Source organism: Tachypleus tridentatus, chromosome 5 (assembly GCF_004210375.1).
Source record: "Tachypleus tridentatus isolate NWPU-2018 chromosome 5, ASM421037v1, whole genome shotgun sequence".
NCBI lineage: Eukaryota > Metazoa > Arthropoda > Merostomata > Xiphosura > Limulidae > Tachypleus > Tachypleus tridentatus.
This window is the reverse complement of record NC_134829.1, coordinates 15,232,554-15,255,117: the sequence shown is the minus strand read 5'-3', so window position 1 is coordinate 15,255,117 and position 22,564 is coordinate 15,232,554. Positions and strand designations below refer to the sequence as shown.

The window sequence follows — 22,564 nt, the reverse complement described above, 5'->3', positions numbered from 1 at the left end:
AAATATTAAGGGTATTGTTCTAAAGACCTTTGAACAAAGTCTAAATCATAAGAACCTCACATGCACAAACATCCCTGTATGTCAAGCCATAAGGTGTATCTGCACCTCAAAAGCTTTAGTTCCCGTGACCTTGAATGCTGTCATAAAAATATTTGAATTATGGATTTTTCAGAATACTAACTGATGTATTTTATGGAGATATTTATGTGGCCCAATATGTATAATGATAAGTTCCTGATGAAGCTGGGATATTAAGCAATAAAGTAAAGCCTTTTTCTTTCATTGGAGTGTCGTCGTAAATAATTAAATAACGTGTTTAGGTATGCTTTTATCCTTTCACTGCTTTCTGTTTGTTTTTTAATTTCGCGCAAAGCTGCACGAGGGCTATCTGCAATAGCCGTCCCTAATTTAGCAGTGTAAGACTAGAGGGGAGGCAGCTAGTCATCACCACCCACCGCCAATTCTTGGGATACTCTTTTACCAACGACTAACGGGATTGACCGTCACGTTATAACACTCCCACGGCCGAAAGAGCGAGCATGTTTGGTGCGACTCTTTTACCAACGACTAACGGGATTGACCGTCACGTTATAACACTCCCACGGCTGAAAGAGCGAGCATGTTTGGTGCGACAGGGATTCAAACCCGCGACCCTCAGATTACAAGTCGAGCACCTTAGCTACCTGGCCATGCCGTGCACTGCTTACTGTAAAAGATCGAAAATCATGATGCTTAGATATTCATTTCTTCTTCATTTCGTTTCTCTGTGGGTCAGACGTGAGTTCACACACTTAAGATGTAAAATTCGGGGTAGCGATTACCCACGAATAGCAGAGTGCAGATAGCATGTTAAGTATTATATTTACTACGAAATATTAAAAAAAATCGTATTACTTAAAATTATCATTTTTAAATGTAAATAAAAACTACAGTAATTTTAAGGTAACGAGCATTTTCCTCAATTTTTTTTTGATATATAGTTCTTGCTTAGAGAAGTTTTTATCCTTATAATCTTGGCAGCATACTACGATGGGGCCTAGCATGACCAGGTGGTTAAGGCGCTCGACTCATAAACTGAGGGTCGCGGGTTCAAATTCTCGTCGTACCAATCATGCTCGCCCTTTCAGCCATGAAGGCGTTATAATGTGACGGTCAATCCCACTATTCATTTGTAAAAGAGTATCGCAAGAGTTGATGGTGGATGGAGACGATTAGCTGCCTTCCCTCTAGTCTTACACTGCTAAATTAGAAACGAGTAGCGCAGATAGCCCTAGTGTAGATTTGCGCGAAATTCAAAAACAAACCAAAGTATCATGATGTGATTACTTAATATAACGTCTCTATTTCTAGCTCGTATAGTAGTTTTAGTTTCTGTAGATATCCCTAGAGTGCGTCTATCATGTGCAGAATTATGAGCACTTCTGAAAGCTTAATTTTTATATATGACGCAGTTCAGATAGATGCCCATCATACTTGCGTGGATCACTAAACTGTTTCATTGGCTAGAAGCGAGATGATCGCATTTATTTGCATCGGCTGTTATTATTATTATTAAGTATTCTCACTGCTGCCCTCCCCTTTTTTTTTGCTAGTGATGTATCACCAGTATTTACAATGAATTTAACCTTCATATAATCGTGACTGGTACTGATGTACATGTTTACACTCTGTATTTTTAACTATGACACGTACAATGACAAATCTATTCATCTGGGTCGTCTGCAAACATTGAAGGAGTCTGACCAAATGATCCAAGAGCTCATATAGTTTCTTCCTGCTGAAAATGTTTGTATCTAACATTAATATAATTATGACGTACTTTTATGTGATATAACGTGTCGTGTTATTATGCGAGCTTAGCCTTCTATATTTCGTTGAAAAAAGCGTTGCGCGAAGATTGTTGTTGTTTGAAGCTGAACACAAAGTTACACAATGTGCTATCTGTGCTCTGTCCACCACGCGTATCGAAACTTGATTTTAAGTTCGTAGACATGCCGCTCTGCTACTGGGGCGCATGCGCGAAGATTACTGAGCCTTAATATAGAGCATATTGTTATGCAGGTTACAATTTAAATAAAATAATTAATGCTTAAAAACTTTAAATTGGAGTTTCCTCTCCACGTATCGAATGAAGTAGAAGAATTGTCGGATATTTTTGCGTTATTTATTTATAAATGTGTTTTATAGTGATATGAAGTTGTATTATGACCTAATTGATATCCAAATAAAAAACAGTTACAGACTACAACTATAATCTAAACTAGAATTGTAACATAGTTGATCTACATGTGCCGCTAGTGTGTTTGTTTGTTTGTTTTTGAATTTCGCGCAAAGCTATACGAGGACTATCTGCGCTACTCGTCCCTAATTTAGCAATGTAAGACTAGAGGAAAGGCAGCTAGTAATTACCACCCACCGTCAACTCTTGAGCTACTCTTTTAACAACGAATAGTGAGATTGACCGTTACTTTATAACGCCCCCACGGTGCAGCTAGTGTGAAACTGTGTTATTCTTTTAATTTAGGCATTCTGTTAAGAGTAAAGGCTGTCAGTGTAAGTAACCTATGGCCACTATGTTATTAAAGGAATACCCAGTATTTTATACTGTAATATGACCATTAAAAATGAGAAGTCAAGTCTTATGATGCCTGACGACTAGTCTTGCGAATAATTATAAGCCGATTTTTAAGACACTGAATTATTATCGCAATAACTGTGATAATGTGGAAATACTGAATAAATTACCAATTAACAGATGATGTTTTGCCAGCTTGTAGGCATAAAACTTGATGTTTCATGATTGACGTGAATAACATATCAACAGAGACTAAAGTGTGCGGTAATCCCAGCCGACCTTGTAACATCTAGGCTTCGTTAGCCATGGAGATCATCACGCAAAGTGTGCAGATGAGAAACTATTATATGCTATTAACTCTGGAAACCCGAATAGGGCATGTAAAGAAATCTGTGATTAAAACTGTTGTTAATCTTAAAGTAATAGAATATCACAAAAATTACGGATATTCTGAGACAGGAAGTTATGGTTACTAAGCCAGAAGAAACACGGTTGTTAGATACTCTGTGAATATTTTTGTACCACGTAATACTCGTTAAACCCTAACTTGCATCCAATGTTCATTAATAGCTTTTAACCACCTGAGGAGAAAATGCGTTTTATCTGCTTTTTCGTGCATCTACATCTGTAAACGATGGTCTGGGATATCTTATTAAAGACAACCGCGTTTGTAGTTTGTTGTTTGAGCCCAAAATTGCATTTAAGGATCGTTCAAAAAGAACTAAAAATATATTATATTAATAGAAGGTTATTTGACAGAAAACCTTTCAAATCTAAGGTATGCCTGTTGGGAAAGGGAAAATATTTATTATAATTTTTAAGTTGTAATCGGAAGTACCTGTTGCTGTAAGAGGCGATGAATATTTTTTTTTTTATCAAGGTTCTATTACTCATAAAATAATATTAACTAGAGAAGTGCTTCCTCAGCAAAATATATTGTGAAAACAATACTGTGTAATACCCTAAAATCAACTTGGCATAATGTATGGAAGGACAGGGATCTGGTTGATTGGTACAATTAGTTTTTATTTTTGAGATTGTCAGGAAAAAAACAACTTTCTTATGGCATCAAGTTGATAGTATAAAATGTAAAGTGAATTAGTATTCAAGATTATATAAGTTTGGAAATATCCTGCACTGATAGCAAATTAATTGCTCCGCAGTGGCACAGCGTTATGTCTGCGTACTTACAATGCTAAAAACCGGGCTTCGAAACCCTTGGTGGGCGGAGCACGTATATATAGCCCAATGTGTAACTTTGAGCTTGTTTAAAAAAACAAAGTAATTAAATTTAATGGTAACATAATGTTAAATAACGAATATTAAGTTAAAACTAAACAGAATTAAGTTACCTTATGTTGTATGTTTATATTTTGTATTTGTTAATCGTGTTTAGTCGATTTTATGTAAGTTGTCTTGTTTAGAACATACTGTTAGTCAAACATTTCATGAAACCAGTTGATATGTTAGTTTTATGCAAATTCGACGACTTAATTTTATCGTGTTTTGTATAACACTTTAGTTAATAATTTTCAGTAATTACTGGAGTTTATTACGCTTGGAGGACAAGAAGACATTAAGAAACATAGCTTGACTGATAAAAGTAATATATATATGTATATGTCAAATCAAATCTCAAAAATCGGTCATTAACCAATAAAAAAAATAATTTCGCATTATGAGCATTCACAAATTATCAAACTGAAATGAAATGCTATCTGGATGTTTCTACAAATCGTTTTGCTCAGCTTCGAAACGTGAAATACCAAATAACTAAAATGTGTTTTCTCATAACAAAGACTCGTCGAGCTATCTACTGTTTCCAGCGAGAGCAATCGAACCCCTGATTTTAGCCGTTGTAAATCCGCAGACTTACTAGCAGGGTACTAAATAAGACAATAAAAATTGAAAAGGCTGATATGAGTAAAACTCCAGTTCATGAAATACTGTAGCACAGTTCATGAACTACTGTAGTTCACCCAAACACTGAAGTAATATTGAATTGCCATTTATGACAATTTTGACATGTTTGAATCATCAAAACGTTAGTTTCCCTGTCAATGACCGAATCCTGAGAAGCGTAAAATATGTATATTTGCTGTTGTTAAGCGCAAAGCTACATAGTAAGTTGTATGTGTTTACCTGCTTCGAGTATCAAAATATCAAGTATTTTAATATGTCTTCAAAGTTAGCGCCATGTGTCTGTAGTACAGTCGTTCCCAACCAGGGGTGCGAGATTGCGTTCCAGAGGATGCGAGATAACATTTGTTTTGACCACCTCCACCTTTATTCTTAAATAAATAATTACTGTGAGGGGTGTGAGAACATATTAAATTTTTTTATGGGTGCGGGGCATAAAAAAGGTTGGGATCCACTGCTGTAGTAGATATATACCTGCATGTTAGTTAATAATATAATCAATAGATGGCAGTGCATCGATTTTAATGACTCTGGTGTTACTAGCATGTTTTTACTAGCACATAAATTTCGTAATTTATTTAAATTATGACACAGAGAAACACTAATCGAATACAGTTTCCACACTTTTATTTTAAGTGAGTCACACATAAGAGCCAGTAGAATATGAGGTATTCTACTGTTAAATTTGTTTACAAATTTTATATATATTTAAATAGAAAAACGTTTATGCCTTCATTTCAATGTAATCTCTATAAATATTGCACATTACATATTGCGTGACATATACAGAAAACTCATAAAATTATACGCCAGCCTACATTTGATCATAAAGTATTAATAGCGTTACGCCGGATTTAGACTACTATTTATGTTCAGGAGGGTTAAAATGGCTGCCATTTTTAAACGTTGAAAATAATGATTAACACAAAATTTGAAGATATGTGATTAATATTCATCAATCAAAATAATTGTTCACACAAAAAAATAAGTCATAATGATCATAACGTTCAAAGAATGTTAAGAATACTTGATATAATATCAAAGAATATAATTATCTTGACACGAACAAAATGTTTCATATGTAACACCTTGAATTGTTTTGAATTTCGCGCAAAGCTTGTTCGTTGTAGATTTCGCCCAAAGCCATATGAGAGTTATCTGCGCTGGCCGTACCTAATTTAGCAGTGTAAGACTAGAGGAAAGGCAGCTAGTCGTTACCACCCACCGCCAATTCTTGGGCTACTCTTTCATCAACGAATAGTGGGATTGACCACAACTTATAACGCCCCCACGGCTAAACGGACAAGCATGTTTGGTGCGACGGGGATTCGAAGCTGCAATCCTTGGATTACGAGTCGAGTGCCTTAACGACCTGGCCGTGACATGAACAGTAGATTCAACCAACTGTAAGTTACAAACGACATTTAGATTTAGTAACACATGAAGTGGTCCTCTAACGTCTAACATGGACATTGCTCATAAACTGTGGTGTAAAATTCTATATTACACATTCTTGAGAAGAAAGAGAAACAATGACTGAGCAAATAGAAATATCAACGTTAGATTTCTGCACATGGAAGTTCTTTGAAAACATTATGATTAGCAAGAAACGTTTCAAGTATCGTAGGCTGATAACACGAATGATGAATATAATTGCAGCTTTATTAAATCTCAAATACGAACACTCCTATTATGGCAATCGCGTAGCTAGAACGTTGACTGACCACTTGATTATACTTTCTAAAATCTATATACATATGTTAACTGGTGATAACTACTATTAAGTTCCAATCAAAGTTTAGAAAGAAACTAAAAATAAACTTGATATCGAGTATAGCTAAGTAAATATACGCTACGTAGATGGTAGAAATGTGGAAAAGTGCCCCATCTTTTGACCATGTAATAAAGTGTATCCCTGTAAATGGTGAAAATAGACTTGTGTGGTGGTATAATTATCAGGGAAAGTCACTGTTTAAATTTTGAATTGAATTATTACGATCAACATTATAAATTCAAATTTGTTCCGCCTGATGTGTTATGTTATAATAAACTGAATAAAAAAAACAAACAGAATTTAAGCACAAAAGCTACAATGTTTTTCAAACCAACATACATTATGAAACATGTTTCCAGAAAAATGTTACCCTAATCACTTTTCTTCATAAATTTTTTGGGAATTTCAATCAGTTTACTTTTCAATCAAATTATTGTAGGATTCGAAAGCATTTAATCTTGTGGTGAAGTGATTTTGCATTCGCCCAATCAGGAGAGACTCTGTAAGGGTCACTTTGTCACGTGACTTTGCAGAATGGCAAATGCAAAATGTTTCTTAAAGCAGAAGCCAAATCTATTCTGGAACACATTTGTTTGTTTCTGAAATACAGAAATAGTCGCAGTACATAAAGAAACATTGTGCCTCGAAACATGTTTCTTTGTATATCTTAGTTTTTATTCTACAAGTTGAGAGTCGTGTAACCTGGGTTAGTAAACTTAACTTGTTACACGACTATTCAACAAAGACTGACAACAAGCACAAAACATGGTCAACCAACCAGCCATTTCGTTCTCTCTTTACCAAACAAAAACTGGTATTGAATATAAGGTTTATCTAGATATAAAAAAAGATACATTTTCCCACGAATTCTATTGTTTAATCCTGTCGTAAGGGAACTCCAAGGATCTCTGTATTAGTTAATTACCAAAACGACCCATTACCATACGGGGCTGTGTTATTACACGTCTTTATAATTTATGTCTTATGCATAATGTATTGTTTTACATACAATCCATGAAACCCAACAGTGTACAGCAATAATCCTATATATAGATGCTGGCGATTAAATACGTTCTAATAATAGGAAAGATAACCTTATAAAACAAGTAATCGTTAAATATAAAATTCTACCTATAATGCATTTTGTGGCGTTTTTTGTTAGGGAACAGAGAAAATCTCAACAAAATCACGCATGTAGACACATATATAAATCAGAAGGTGTTCTACAACATAATTTCCATGGTATAAAAAGTGAAGATATACCAAATATTCCAGAACAGCTGGAGGTCACGAAAATGTCACTCATCAGGAGTGAATTATATCACCGTTTTTGAATAATTATATTTCTTCAGTATTATAACAATACTTCCAGACAAACAGACATATAGAACGATAAACAGATAGAAAGAAGAGATTCAGGTAAACTCACTAATATCATAAGCTTTGTTTGTTTGTTTTGTGAATTACATGCAAAGCTACACGAGGGTCATCTGCGCTAGCCGTCTTTAAATTCAGCAATTTAAAACTAGAAGGGAGGCAGCTAGTCATCACCACCCACCGCCAACTCTTGCGCTACTCTTTTACCAATGAATAGTGGGATGGAGCTTCACATTATAATACCCCCACGAATAAAAGGGCGAGCGTGTTCGATGTGACGGGAAATCGAACCCGTGATGCTCAGATTAAGAATTTAGAGTCCTAACCACCTAGCCATACCGCGCCCATTAGGATAAGTACATAGATCCAAACATACATACATTGATTGATAAATGGATAGTCTGGCAGATGGAGAGTTCAACCGATAGCATAAGTAAACAAATCACCTTCTTCTAAACAACAGAAAACTAGAATATGCGTCAATGAGTAGCGAAAACGAATTGAATATCTTAAGCATGTGTATATAAAAATGTATAAAAAATTCATATGCAGTTAAGTTATTCTTTATTTAATATTTCCGTATTAGATGTTGTTTTAACTCAAAACTGCACAATGGGCTATCTGCGTTCTGCACACCGCGGGGAATTATACCCCGGATTTTCGCGTTCGATGTCCATAAAATGTAACCGACACGTTTATTTTCAATAATGATTGCAAACCAGTGCAAAAGATACGTTATTTAACATTAATTATTTGTATATAATTACACAGACCTTACTATGTAAGCAACTCAGATGTATTTTAAATGCAAAAATAGTGAATCTTATCCAACATGAAATCCGGAAGATTTGAAAAAGTATAACAATTACATATTATACACACACACAAAGAAAACATGTTTGAGTTATTACTGCCCAACAAAATGCATGTAATATACAAAACTCATTTATTAATGTAGATGTGCAACAGTATTTTATTTTTGAATTTTCGCGCAGAGCTATACAAGATTATTTGCGCAAAACTCCATCGGACCGGCATGGTCAAGCGTGTTAAGGCGTGCGACTCGTAATCTGAGGGTCGCGTGTTCGCATCCCCGTCGCGCCAAACATGCTCGCCCTTTCAGTCGTGGGGACGTTATAATGGGACGGTCAATCCCATTATACGTCGGTAAAAGAGTAGCCCAAGAGTTGGCGGTGGGTGGTGATGACTAGCTGCCTTCCTCTAGTCTTACACTACTAAATTAGGGACGGCTAGCACAGATAACCCTCGAGTAGCTTTGTGCGAAATTCAAAAACAAACAAACAAAACTCCATCACCACCATCTGTTAACCTACTTTTGCCTGGCATGGCCTTCTGGTTAGTGTACGCAACTCCAAAGTTACGAGTCGTGGGTTCGAATTCAGCCACTAAACATGCCAGCCTTTTCAACCATGGGAACGTTATAATATTACAAGCAATCCTAATTTTCGTTGATAAAGAGTAGCTCAAACGTGGGCTGTGGGTGGTGTTGACCTACCTCTAGTGTATCAATTCTAAGTAGGGCCAGCTACCAAAACAACCTCCAAGTGGCTTTGTGTGAAATATAATAAACAAATAAACTGGCCAAATAGAAAGATTTACTATCACCCATATAGCACACCCTCAGCCTCAAAGTAGGAGGTGTGTGATTTTGCAGTAAGAACTGAGAACCAAACATACTTGTATTCAAAGTCGGATCATTTAACTATTAAGCCACATCTAGTCTGCAGATTTGTATACACCCTATGAGAAGCGTAATGTCCGACAATATCAACCAAACAGTAAAATAACTTAACATAAAGTACAAATTAGAAAATTCAATGAAAAAACCTTTGAAATAACACAGAAGATGTTATAGAGCAAAAGAGTGGGTGTTAAAAAATTAACGGATCGACGAGTATGTCATACGTGAAAAAAAAATTGTTTATTTCTCCCAGAGGTTAAGATTTCTGTTAAACCATACTTTAAGTAAAAAAAAAATGAAACTTTACTCTGCCATACTCTTATTATTTATTGTTGGTAACGCCACATTTGCGTCTAATTCATTTTATTTTGACCGAATTTAGATCTTTTAGCATGTCTTCTCCTCTATTTTTAATTGCTTTTTAACATCCATTTTACTGACATTGACCAAAAAAAATTAAAATATAATATATACACGTAAATACTGCATAACTTTTATGAAGAATCATAAACACTGGTCTCATTCAAACTTCTTCCTAGCACGAGATGCATGTAGATGCGTGCAATCACCTCATTTGTTGCGTCTTTATGACCCACTTTTGGGTTTTTGCACCTAACAACCGTGAAAAAAAAGAGGGTAGAACCACACGACTTGAGTTCTATGACTTTAAAGCTTTATGTGTCTATCTCTAGACAAATAAGAAGTAATGGTGTCCCTAGGATACACAGGAGCGGGAACTTTCGATCATTCAGTATCACATTATCATGGTTTTCTATCCTGAGTTTTCAAGACACCAACTGGGGAATCGAGGCACTGTCAAACAGAATCTTGACATAAACCCCGTGTGCCAGTGACTAGTAACCCCTTTGATACAGAACTTTAAAGGGATAAGTTACATAATAAGAAACCACAAGCGGCTGAGCACGTCTATGGTTATTATTATTTATTCCCAGCAACGTAACTTTTTTTTTTTTATGTAGTACTGACTTTTATTTGTTCTCTCCAGCAAGGAACGTGCAACAATGTTCGAGTGTGGGGTTAAACATCTCGTTTTCTGATAAATTAAGTTTTAGGTGGATTTCACATTATCGGCTAATAAAAACTGGCATAATATTTTTCCGTCATTTTAATCCAAATTTAAAACACGAAGATTCAAATTACGTGTGTGTGTACATATATATATATATAAAACCACAATTTTTAAGCTATAACAAAACACATTAAAATTAAACAAAATACGCTGCATATTTTTAAAAGGATCCTAGGGTACAAGCTATAACGCGGGATTATAAAATGTACCGTATTTTCCTTGCTTTTTATTTTATTTTTATTTTCATTTTTTACTTTATTTATTTTATGTTTATCTTTTTCTTATTTTAACTTGGGAGAGCAGTCATTTTCCCACAACTGTCTGCAGGCAGTGAAGGGTGATATAGATATGGGACGTTGTGGACATGAGCGCCCACATTTCGCTCTCCTAATTTCTAAATTTCTAATCTTCTTATGTCAGACTAGTGAATTGGAGGTTAAGACTGATAGACGTTGTATTCCCACCCCAATGTGGGTTCAACTTCCGTAGTCACCTCCAAAACGTAGGATACATTTTATACTCTCATGTTTAATTAATCAGAGGTTGGGATTTTCTGTTTTTAACGCAGTCCTTCCTCATGATTTTGTTTACTTATTTGGCTTCAGCTGGATGTAATTAATTAATTTTACTAAAATATATATAATAAGGTGCTGGAAAATTATGAAAACTCTTCCGCTTTTCCTCTAAAACCATCTCACCCATGATAATATTAGTGTAGAGAGTGTGGAAGAAAACATTCATATAAATACTAAATGAAAGAAAGAAAAACTGTTACAGAAATATTATAAACTCAACAAAATGTCTTCAACATTAAACGTAGACGAGAAAAAACATCTTACAGGTAAAGTAAAGTTGTAAGGATTAAACTTGAGAAACGAAACGTTAGAAACATCTCCACGTTTTCGTCATACTCGGTGATTCATAAAAAGAGAAGAGGTTCTGATGGTTTAGTGGTGCTTTGGTCACCACAGATTTTGATCCGAATTCTTGTAAAGGAGAACCATCAAGAAGGCTAGACAGATGGTCAAATGTGGCAAAGACGTTGTAGACATTATGTATAGTATAAATGTATTCGAATAATACCTGCGAAACCCTGACATCGCAATGCTATCCTCATGCTTTTTACTTAGTATCACTTTCTCTTATTCATTTTCAAAAGCATCCTTTTTCCACAACAAAGGGCTTGGAGGGGCTTGCTGGAGTGAAGTTTGTTCGTGCTTCAATATGACACTAAATAAACAGGTTAAAATTTTAAGTCCTTGGAATCAAACGTCGACAAACGTTTTCTGTTACATCGATACCAATCTTAGTTTTTAAACCAGAACTAAAGGTACCAAACGACCGCATACCCAAACTTAACCTCCAGCGTTATCGGCTATGTGATCATTTATCTAATTTTATTCATAAAATATTAGTAAATACGTTATTCCAGGTGCAGATAGAATCAGTATTATTCCAATCCTTTACACAGGAGTTTAACTACATTAAGGCTATATCTTGAGTATCACACTTTAAATACTAAGACCAATACCATCCCTGAATAACTTCCTCCAACAATTGCAAACAATCATTTTGTTGATGATTCTTAGAATACTGAATGATAACTTCAAATTATAATGAATGAACAAAGTGTAAAACACTACAAACTGTTTAATATTTTAACAACCTGAAATCGTTTCAGTACTTATCTGCTACTGAAGAAAACTGCAGTTTGACCACGAAAACTGCAGTCTGACAGACAAACGATTTCTGTTGACCGACACTGACCCTTAGAGTTTTTAATATATTAAAGTCAATTGTACAGGAGAGCGTAACTTTTCCACGCTATCTCTTACACCTCTTAGGGAAAGGATAATGTTCTAGGTTGTGATTTCATCATGTGATTTGATGTGATGTAATTCTCTGCTATGAAAATGTTAGACACTGTGCGTAATCATGAACATTAGCTTTGCACAGGAACGTTCACGCTTTTTATTCCAAAGTAAAAACACAGTTTTATGAACCTCCATTTACCTTCGACGTATGCAATTCACTTTGCAATATGTTGCAAAACCACGACCTTCGTTACAGAATCCCACCCGTCATTGTGCTTTCATGCAGCTTATAAGTACGTAGTTTGTTACGCATGCTTTTGTGCTTCATGTCGAACCACATTTCCTCGAGTAGGGCTCGAGAGTGGATGCAGTTTGTGAATCTGATAATTAGCCTATCGCTGCATGGTGTATTATCTTCACCCCAGTGTGTTAATTTGATAAGCCATCTGAAGTTGTAGCATATTCCTCATCAGGAATCCCAACTTCTGTTTATTGAAAATCTCACAAGTGATTTACTCCATATCAATTTATCTCAGAACGGCTGGTATGGGTATTAACAGCTACTAATAAAACAGATAACAACGTTTTTAGGTTATCTTCAGGTTAATCTGCCGTCCTGAGATACGTTTTTACTTCAATTGGGTTTCTCGTCATCATGAATGACTTGATATCACTTTGCTCTCTCCCAGCCCTTCTACAATTTACTGTAACTTTGTCTTAATTCCTAGAATTGCTTCATTTTACCTGTATGCTATCACTATGACATTCACAGACACCTCTAACTTATTTTCAAAATTTATGTCTCTTTAGCATTGAATTTTGTAAGTAGAAACAATTACACCGTCCAGAAAGAATGGCAACTGTTTTGGTTATTTACAGGTCAAAGTGTATAAAAGTATAATTAATTTAATAACATCATTCAAGAAAAACAAAATTATCATCTATCGGGTCATCCCATAAGTAACGTCCGAAAATTTAATGCGAAAACTGTATCATCATTTCTGTCTTTGTAGAAGGCTTTAATGATTAAAATATGTAGTAGAACGTGTGTAAAAATATTCAGACAAATAAAAGAAACCAACCCGTCTCCACTTTTTCAGATCATTAATCAAATAAACCCTTATGGAGAAGGATGTGTCTGAGGAGCACATGAGGCATGTAATGCTTTACGAGTTTAAAAAAGACAATAGTGCAGCAGAAACTACATGAAACATTCAAGGTGTTTATGGTGCAGAGTCTTTCAATGAAAGAAAATGTCGAAGGTGGTTTCAGAAGTTCAGATCAGGTGACTACAGCTTAAGTGATGCACCACGTTCAGGTCGTCCTGTTGAGTTTAATGATGACTTGCTGCTGGCTGCACCTGATGAAGATTGTGCTGTAACAGTGGAAGAACTAGCACAAAAGCTTAATTCAACCCATTCAATAGTTTATTGTCGTCTGCAACAGCTTGAAAAGGTGTCAAAACTTAGAAAGTGGGTTTTCTATGATTTGAAAGAAGCCAACCTTAGAGCAAGAGTGGAGATTTGCACTTCTCTACACTCTCATGAACGTAACACACTTTTTTGGACAAGTTAGTGACTGGAGATGAAAAATGGATATTTTATAAAAATGTTAATCACTGGAAACAATGGCTCAGTGCAGGTAAACTGGCTGAAGCAAGCCCAAAATGGACCTTGTTAAGTGTTTGGTGAGATATTGTTGGTGTGGTCCACTTTGAGTTGCTGCCACTCAATGTAACGATTACATCAGACTGTCAACAGTTAGAGTGCTTGAATGTTGTAATGAAAGAAAAGAGGTCTGCTTTGATCAATCGTGAAGGTGTTGTGTTTCATGAGGATAATTTACGCCCCCATACAGCAAAGATCACATCTGCAAAGATTGATGAGCTATACTGGGAAAACTTCCATATCCTACTTATTCTCCAGACCTTATCCTCATTTGATTATCATGTATTTTGAATTTTTCAGACCTATATTGATGGAAAAGAACTTGGAACACATGAAGATGTGAAAACTGCTCTCTCTACATTCTTTTCCTCCAAACCCCAAGAATTTTACAGAAGTGGCATTCAGAAGCTTGCGAATCATTGGTAGGAAGTAATTAATAATAACGAAACATATATTATTGATTAAATAACATTAAAAGCGTTTGAAATCCTTTATCTTTTTCTGAACCTAAAATCAGACATCACTTAAGGGACGTTCTGATATATTTCTATTTTATATAATTTACCTTCCTTATTTTTATTTTATAGTGTCTGGTAAAGTTATTAGCCTTTGTAGTTTATATTGCTTATTTCACCTTTTGAATTACAACATAAAATTCCAAAATAGTTCTTATAACTAATTCTACACGTTTCTGTTTCATACATACATTTATATTCAGTGTTAGTTAATCTGTATTTGAAGATCGTTTGGTAAGCTGCTTATCAGAAGTCTCTCCTTTCTTTCTCACGATTCATTTCATTGTACTTTGATTGTTATTATATGATAATTACAACTGTTCTCTTTTTTTTTATCAGTGACGAATATAACGTTGTGGTTTTTAAACACTAGACATAAGTAAGTTTGGCTTGTTTTGAATTTCGCGCAAAGCTACACGAGGGCTATCTGCGCTAACCATCCCTAATTTAGCAGTGTAAGGCTAAGAGGGAAGGCAGGTAGTCATCGCCACCTACCGCCAACTCTTAGGCTACTCTTTTACCAACGAATAGTGGGACTGATCGTCACTTTATAACGCTCCCACGGCTGAAACGACGATCATGTTGGGTGTGACAGGGATTCGAACTCGCGACTTTCGGATTACGAGTCGAGTGCTTTAACCACCTGGCCATGCCGGGCCTATAAATAAGGACAGCATTCAATAAATGAGAGTGACTTATTAAATTACATACCGAAAACACATTAGAGTTCAAGGCAAAGTAAAGATAAACGCCATTTGATAGAAAGGATATTAAAAGACAAATACTAACGTCAGAAACAACTATGTATTATATTTTCAATATTATAAAATACAGTATTAGTATAGTTTTAATATTTATTTTAATAAAACATCCTGGTATTAAAAGTAAAGTTTATTCCAAACAACTTCCTGTCTGCTTACCAGAAAACGGAAACATGCACATGAGAAAATCAGGGTCAAAAGGTCACCCATTCTTGCGGCTTACTCTATTTATACAGTGATCGTAATCTGTTGTATGTAATTTTACCTACATTGTAAAACAGGTTTTGTATTTTGAATCAATCATTTTTGCGTGCAATGCTACTTTAAAAACCTGACCGGTATTTGTGAGAGAATAAAATGATGAGTATGTGAGCTATGGTCAGTTATTTGTAGGGCAAGTTATATCATGTAACTTTACAAAATAACTAGAAAGCGTAACGATTTATATGTGCCTAGAATGTTCAGAACAACAGTTGCTAGCATGCAGTAAAATCTCGAAAGGCCAGACACGTTATATGATTCTGTGTTAAATGCACCAAGTGTAATAACCATTATTCAAGTGTTTCTTCGGCAGTCTCAGGTTTTCTTAACTTGAGGGGGGGGGGACAATGAGACACATAATTGGGTCAAGCCTAACATAAATCTTAAATTAGAATACTGGATGGTATTAGCTTCAGCTAACCACGTTTCAAAGCGGCCCGGACCCTTGACCTTAACCCTAGTGATGGCCTTGTTAGAACTGTAATAATAAAATGACTTTAATGTGCTATTCAAGTACGTGAAATCGATGTTTGGGTTTGTTATTTAATTAGGATAAATATTAATATTTTTTTAAATAAGAAAAAACTAATGCTAATAAAAGATAAAACATAACCTGAATTCAATTGACAGGGTATTTGTAGTGTGACAACCGAAAACTTGAAAAGGCCAATTCATCATAAATCGTCAGACTCAATGACAAACGAAATACAGGCACAGGGTATAAAAACACATACATCCACATTGTTTTAATGTGTTTTATGTAAATAATAACGTATCAATCAAGGAAAAGGGGCCCGGCATGGCCAGGTGGTTAAGGCACTCGACCCGTAATCCAAAGGTCGCGGGTTCGATTGTCCATCACACCAAAAATGCTCGCACTTTCAGCCGTGGGGGTGTTATAACGTGACGGTTAATCCACTATTCGTTGATAAAAGAGTAGCCCAAGAGTTGGCGGTGGATGGTAATGACTAGCTGCCGTCCCTCTAGTCTTACACTGCTAAATTAGGAACGGCTAGCGCAAATAGCCCTCGTGTAACTTTGCGCAAAATTAAAAAACAAACAAACAAATAAGAAGAGCTTTATATACAACAAAACACGACATATCATCTTGAGAGGATAAGACAATCTCAGCATCTATTGATCGCTCTTTGGTCTATTCTCGTTAATTGTATCCGTTTCTTCCAGTAGCAATGATTTAAAATAGTCGACTTTTCCTTCTTTTTACCATTATGGTCGTTTCCGCCTATTTGATGATTTCGCCTAGTTTGGTGGCAGCAGTCATTCTGTTCCCAAAAATATACCCTTTAATCAAGTTTTTAAGATTTGAAGTATTCTCGTATACCATACACAAGAACAAATGAATGGCATCAAGTGGTTCTTAATACTTTTAACTTGGCTCTTACTTTCTGAATTATATCCATTATTAACATCATAATCAGGATATGGATTTTCACTCAATCTCTTAAAAAATTTGAGAAATTTGTAATCCAATAATCTCAGGAAATAATTTCATTGCTCTGAGCCATTGTCTTCACATCAGCAGTCAGGGATTATTACTTGCCTGCCGGTTTGGCTATGTGCATCACTTTTATAATGCGTTTTCCTGATTATCGAGACTGGTAATCTTCGAGCATGTTTTAGATCGGAATTCTTCGCTCATCTGATGGTCTCTAAATCAAGTTGTACTTTGAGACGTTGGTATTAGATGTTTATAAGTTTCTATAGTAACACATTATTTTATGCTATTCTAAACCCTAATAGATGACATTGCCTAAAAATATTTTAAATTTTAGAAATGTTTTGAGAAAATTAAATTCTCTTTGGACCTTCCTTCAAAATATTTGGTGCAGAAACTGAGATTTGTTTTCAATTTTTATTAAACATAAGTTACTAAAACCTCTGGTGTCCTATAAAAATCACAATAAATTAAAATAGAAACCTTCTTTAATGACTACAGGAAACCATGGTTTCTCGTACTTGAACAGAAAAATATTCATTATACGTGTACGACTGCTAGAAGCTATTTCTACAAATAGAATAAAAAAAGATAAAAACGATAGAAACAAACCTTGCTGCGCAGGACTGTCTGTCTTTTCCCCAAACAATTACACACACACACACCTGGTGATGTATCATTTACTTGTACAAGGCTAACGCAATGCAAGTTAGTGAAACATCAGTCCAAACCAGTGACCTGGCCAACCGGCCTGCTCGTTTCTGACAGGTTCGAGTATATGGTGTCAACTGATAAAGCAAACAACTGAATACAGATCTTCTCAAAAACCGGTCGTACAATTGAATCCTTTCCTTATTGAAAGCAAGTTCGTTGGCGCATGTCCTCAATTCTTGAATTTGAAGATAAAATAAGGAACGCCTGAAACTACAGGTTAGCAGGTAAAAGATTTCTTTTCAGTCGCCCTAGAGAAGCCAAGTTTATTCAGATCTTCTAATGATTCATGCTTAGTTTACAATTGCAGCACATGTGAAGTCATCTTGTCTGGAATCACAACCCTTGATTATTGTTAATATTCCAACACACTAATGTTTATAATGGAATAACATTTCTCTATAACTGTTAATGTTAAAGAGTCGTGAGGATAAAAGAAGATGGCTTTTTTTTTTTTTTATTAGTGAATATTTGCCCACATCTGGGCGATGATCCAAACAGAATACGTTAAACAGTGTCACTGCTAAGTTTTACTCTCGTCTCTGATTCTATGGAATTACGTGGGCATACCCACACACGATATGCACATTTCTTTGCACACTCATTTATGCACATCTCAAACAAGTAGTTGCTTTGTGTTAACAGAACTTCGGAACAAAAATATTTGTCAAGTTTTAGCATCTTTTGATTCAAAAACACACTTTATAACTCGCTGTAACACAGCCATAGGAAAAGTCTTAAGCTCACACTAATTGTGGAGTGGACTAGAACCAACGTAGACAGAAATGATTTGTTTTTATTTTCACTCAAAATTACAGGAGGGTTACCTGCACTAGTCGTCCCTAATTTAGTAGTTATAGACTAAAGTGAGGGCAGCTAGTCAGCATCATCCACTGTCAACTTTATTGTCAACAAATAATGAGACTGACTGTCACATTATAACACCATTACTGCTAAAAGTGCAAGCATATTCAGTGAAGTTGATTCTACTACTCGATCCTTAGATTTGGAGTCGAGCGCCTTAACCACTAGAACACATATAGAGAACATAATTAGCAGTATCTAATAGCTATATGTAAAAATATCCTTCGATAATTCCCATTTGTGTATTCTTGGCACAAGCTATCTTCTGTATAAACATAAATGAAATTACCGAGCATGGCAATCCGCTTGTGGAAGGGGTGGGCAAGGGGAACTTGTCCCCCAGGAAATTGAAAAATGCATTTATTTCTTTATTCATTCAGTAGATATGGTTTATTACGTTGCTTTAGAATTTGCTCTCTCACCCCCTGCAGAAATATCCGTGAACGCTCATGGTACTGAAGATAATTATATTTATATATGGGCATCTATACAACAAAAATAAATTATTTATAATACACACATAATTTAAGTGTTTTATACAAACAGAAAAAATAAAAGCAGATACTTAACTTAGCACGCGTAACGATCATTTTCCATCCTACGTTACCGCAAACAAGACTTTGTAATAAAATTTACTATGACTGCTTTCAAACTAAAATACTTAGTGAAAAAACATCTGGGATTAGTGTCGTCCGTGAATCGACACAAAGTTTGTGTTCAGAAATCTATAGCTATAATAGGTTGCTTAAAGGAACAGAATATTACCATATATGTGGAATTATAGAAATACAATTTAAAAAAAATCAAAGAAGGTAATACAATATACTAACAACATCCCTTCTCTATCTAGAGCCAAGCAGTAACTAACTACGCAAGAGTGTTTGTTCGTTTTGGAATTTCGCACAAAGCTACTCAAGGGCTATCTGTGCTAGCCGTCCCTAATTTAGCAGTGTAAGACTAGAGGAAAGGCAGCTAGTCATCACCACCCACCGCCAACTCTTGGGCTACTCTTTACCAACGAATAGTGGGATTGACCGTTACATTATAACGCTCCCACGGCTGAAAGGGCGAGCATGTATGGTGTGACAGGAATTCGGACCCGCGACCCTCGGATTATGAGTCGAGTGCCTTAATCACTTAGCCATGCCGGGCCACGGGTCATGGTCATTACTTATATAGGCGCGTACGTTTTATGATATAATCACAACTCTTTAAAATGTAGGAATTAGTAAAAGTTACATGAACAACAACAACAAATCAGAATCCATACACTTGTTACCACTGGTAAATACATTTCTTCGAAAGTGACATTTATAATTATTTTATGTTATGGTTTGAATAATCTTTATTCACTATGCATTTGACCAAACCACAAAAAATAAACATTCTAAACATCGAATGTGGCCTATAAAATGGTTATAATTGTATATGTTGGAAAACTTCTGTTAGACGTGACATAAAATGACTTGTTTAATAATGTAAAGAAAGTCGTTATACCTAAATACTACCCTGTTGATAAATACACCAATATCCTAATTAATAATCTTTTTTTTTTCATTTCTATTGGACAGAGCATTAAATATAAGTGACTTATGTAACAGCATGTTATAAAATAGTGATGTTGTAGGAAAACTGTATAAACAGTCAGTTACTTTGTAAACGTTTTATTTCTGATTTTAAAAATAAAGCTTTGTCCAAAGAAGTAAAATATACATAACTATAAAGGCAGATAAAGAGTTTCTTTATCAGTTTATGTGGTTTAGATACTTCAATACGTGCTTAATAGACATCATATGAGTTTGTAAATATTTTGTAGACAACACATGTTTAAAATATATGCCGTTACATCGTCAATTTCATTATTGCAAACATTACAACACACGTCTAACACACACGGTGTCATTTCATCAAATGAATTAATAAAGACAGTCTTAAAATATGTCTAGCATACAGGATGTCAGTTTGTTATCTGAACTGTTATAAACAGCCTAACTCGTAACAGACATACATTGTATCAATTTATCGGTTATATTACTGTACACATTCCAACAAGGGTTTAAAAATTCATGAAGTTTTTTTTTCTTTTTCACATTACCAACACTTTGTGAGAAAAATTACATAATCTTAAATGAGACGTCTGCTCAATGATTTAGAATAATAATTAATGGAATTGATACTACACATTCTTCAAATACTTATTATATAAACGTAAGCTTACTACATCGGTTAAAATACATTCAAGTACCATAGTAGATGTACTTCAGCAGAATTCCCGAAAGTGTTTTGTTTCAAGAGTATATGAAACCAAAATTAAGAGTAACAAATATTATTATTTCTTGCTTTTACAGCTCATAATTCACGTTATATTGTAGTCTACACTCTACAGGCTGCACAATTATTCTCTTAATTCATGGCATGCGCACGTCTTAATAACGTTACGATGGTACATATTGCAACGTTAAGTGCCTCTTATATGAAGTCATTTTAGTGTCTAGTGGCTGACTGATAGACAACACATTACTCTATTGTGGTGCGAGAGCTTAAAACAGGTAACCCCTATAGTTACCCTTCAGCCACATTTCGAGGAAACAAGACTTAGGCAGACAGTTTAGTAGTTGCGACTATTATAAAAGTATCATTTTCTCAGTTGCACTATTGTAGGCAGCCTGAACGAGTCTAACGTATATCACCTTTATTAGTAGCCCAATGGTGTCTAACATACATCACTTCCATCAGTAGACCAAGAAATGTCTAATATGCATTGTTTCGGTATTATAATTTCACTGCTCAATGCAGTTTCAAAGAGTGCAAATATATCAAACATCCAGAAAAAGTTTAAAATATTCTTAATTAGAAGAAAACTTTGACAATATTTTATGATGAAAGCCGTGTAAAATTGTAATTAACAGACTTGTACTATGAGCAAAGTTGTTCAATCACTGGTATTAACTACCAGTCTTTCCGATGTCTCAAAAAGAAAATCGTTAACACAAGTAAGTAGACTAGTTTTACATGATTACTGTAAAAACAACAGCACAAACAATTGGACTAGTTTTACATGATTACTGTAAAAACAACACCACAAACAATTGGACTAGTTTTACATGGTTGTTATAAAAAGAACGACACAAAAACATGTATTAAAATTTATTGTTCTAAAACAATTACAATTTTTTTTTCAAATCACATGAAAATTAATTTTGAAATTCCCCCCCCCTCACTAAAATGTGTAATTTCAGGAGAAAAAGAAATAATATATGAATGACGTAAAAGCATAACGTTATTGGATTCGTTTCTTCTCCCCTTCCTGCAGTAAACCAGTTTCGCTGAATGTAAATTTTGTATAATATATGAGACTTAACTGAAGTGTTAGCTCAAGCCTGACACTTGACCCCCCCCTCTAATGTAACAAATCTAAAACTAATTGTCGTTTATGCAGACTTAAGAATAACAAATAGCCCTTTTTTGAAAGTAATACCATGTAAAACAATTGCAGATCTGAACCAAAGATATATCGATCGCTTAAAGCTAATGGTTTTCAAACGCTAAACAAGGTCTGGATAGTTGTATTCTTCTGAAAGTGAAATCACGTGAAGGCAACGATTTTTAAGTTCTTGTTATTTTTAGTAAAGTAATACCTTATGAAATCGCTCATTATTAAGTGATGACGTGCCTTATTGTCTACCTTTTACAGAAAATAATATAACATGAGGATAACGAGTACGAGGTACTGGCCTATATATCCATGTAACTCTTGGTCTTCTCCAAAACGTAACCTCTCTTTAGACTTACAACCCAACTCAGGTAACTCGTGGTCTTCTCCAAAACGTAACCTCTCTTTAGACTTACAACCCAACTCAGGTAACTCTTGGTCTTCTCCAAAACGTAACCTCTCTTTAGACTTACAACCCAACTCAGGTAACTCGTGGTCTTCTCCAAAACGTAACCTCTCTTTAGACTTACAACCCAACTCAGGTAACTCGTGGTCTTCTCCAAAACGTAACCTCTCTTTAGACTTACAACCCAACTCATGTAACTCGTGGTCTTCTCCAAAACGTAACCTCTCTTTAGACTTAC

The 22,564-nt window shown here is 35.1% G+C and overlaps 1 protein-coding gene across 3 annotated transcripts in view; it reads right to left on the bottom strand.

The window, feature by feature from the left end:
* Window positions 1-22,564, bottom strand: part of LOC143250588 (IQ motif and SEC7 domain-containing protein 1-like) — a 172,416-nt gene that overhangs the window by 50,833 nt on the left and 99,019 nt on the right. The window contains exon 1 of one of the 3 annotated variants that reach the window (XM_076501382.1): window positions 17,525-17,663. The exons of the other annotated variants lie outside the window; for them this stretch is intronic. Coding sequence (XP_076357497.1) covers window positions 17,525-17,592 — 68 coding nt within the window. The 5' untranslated portion in view covers window positions 17,593-17,663. Of the gene's footprint in view, window positions 1-17,524; window positions 17,664-22,564 lie in introns of those variants that run through there. 3 annotated transcript variants of the gene reach the window in all.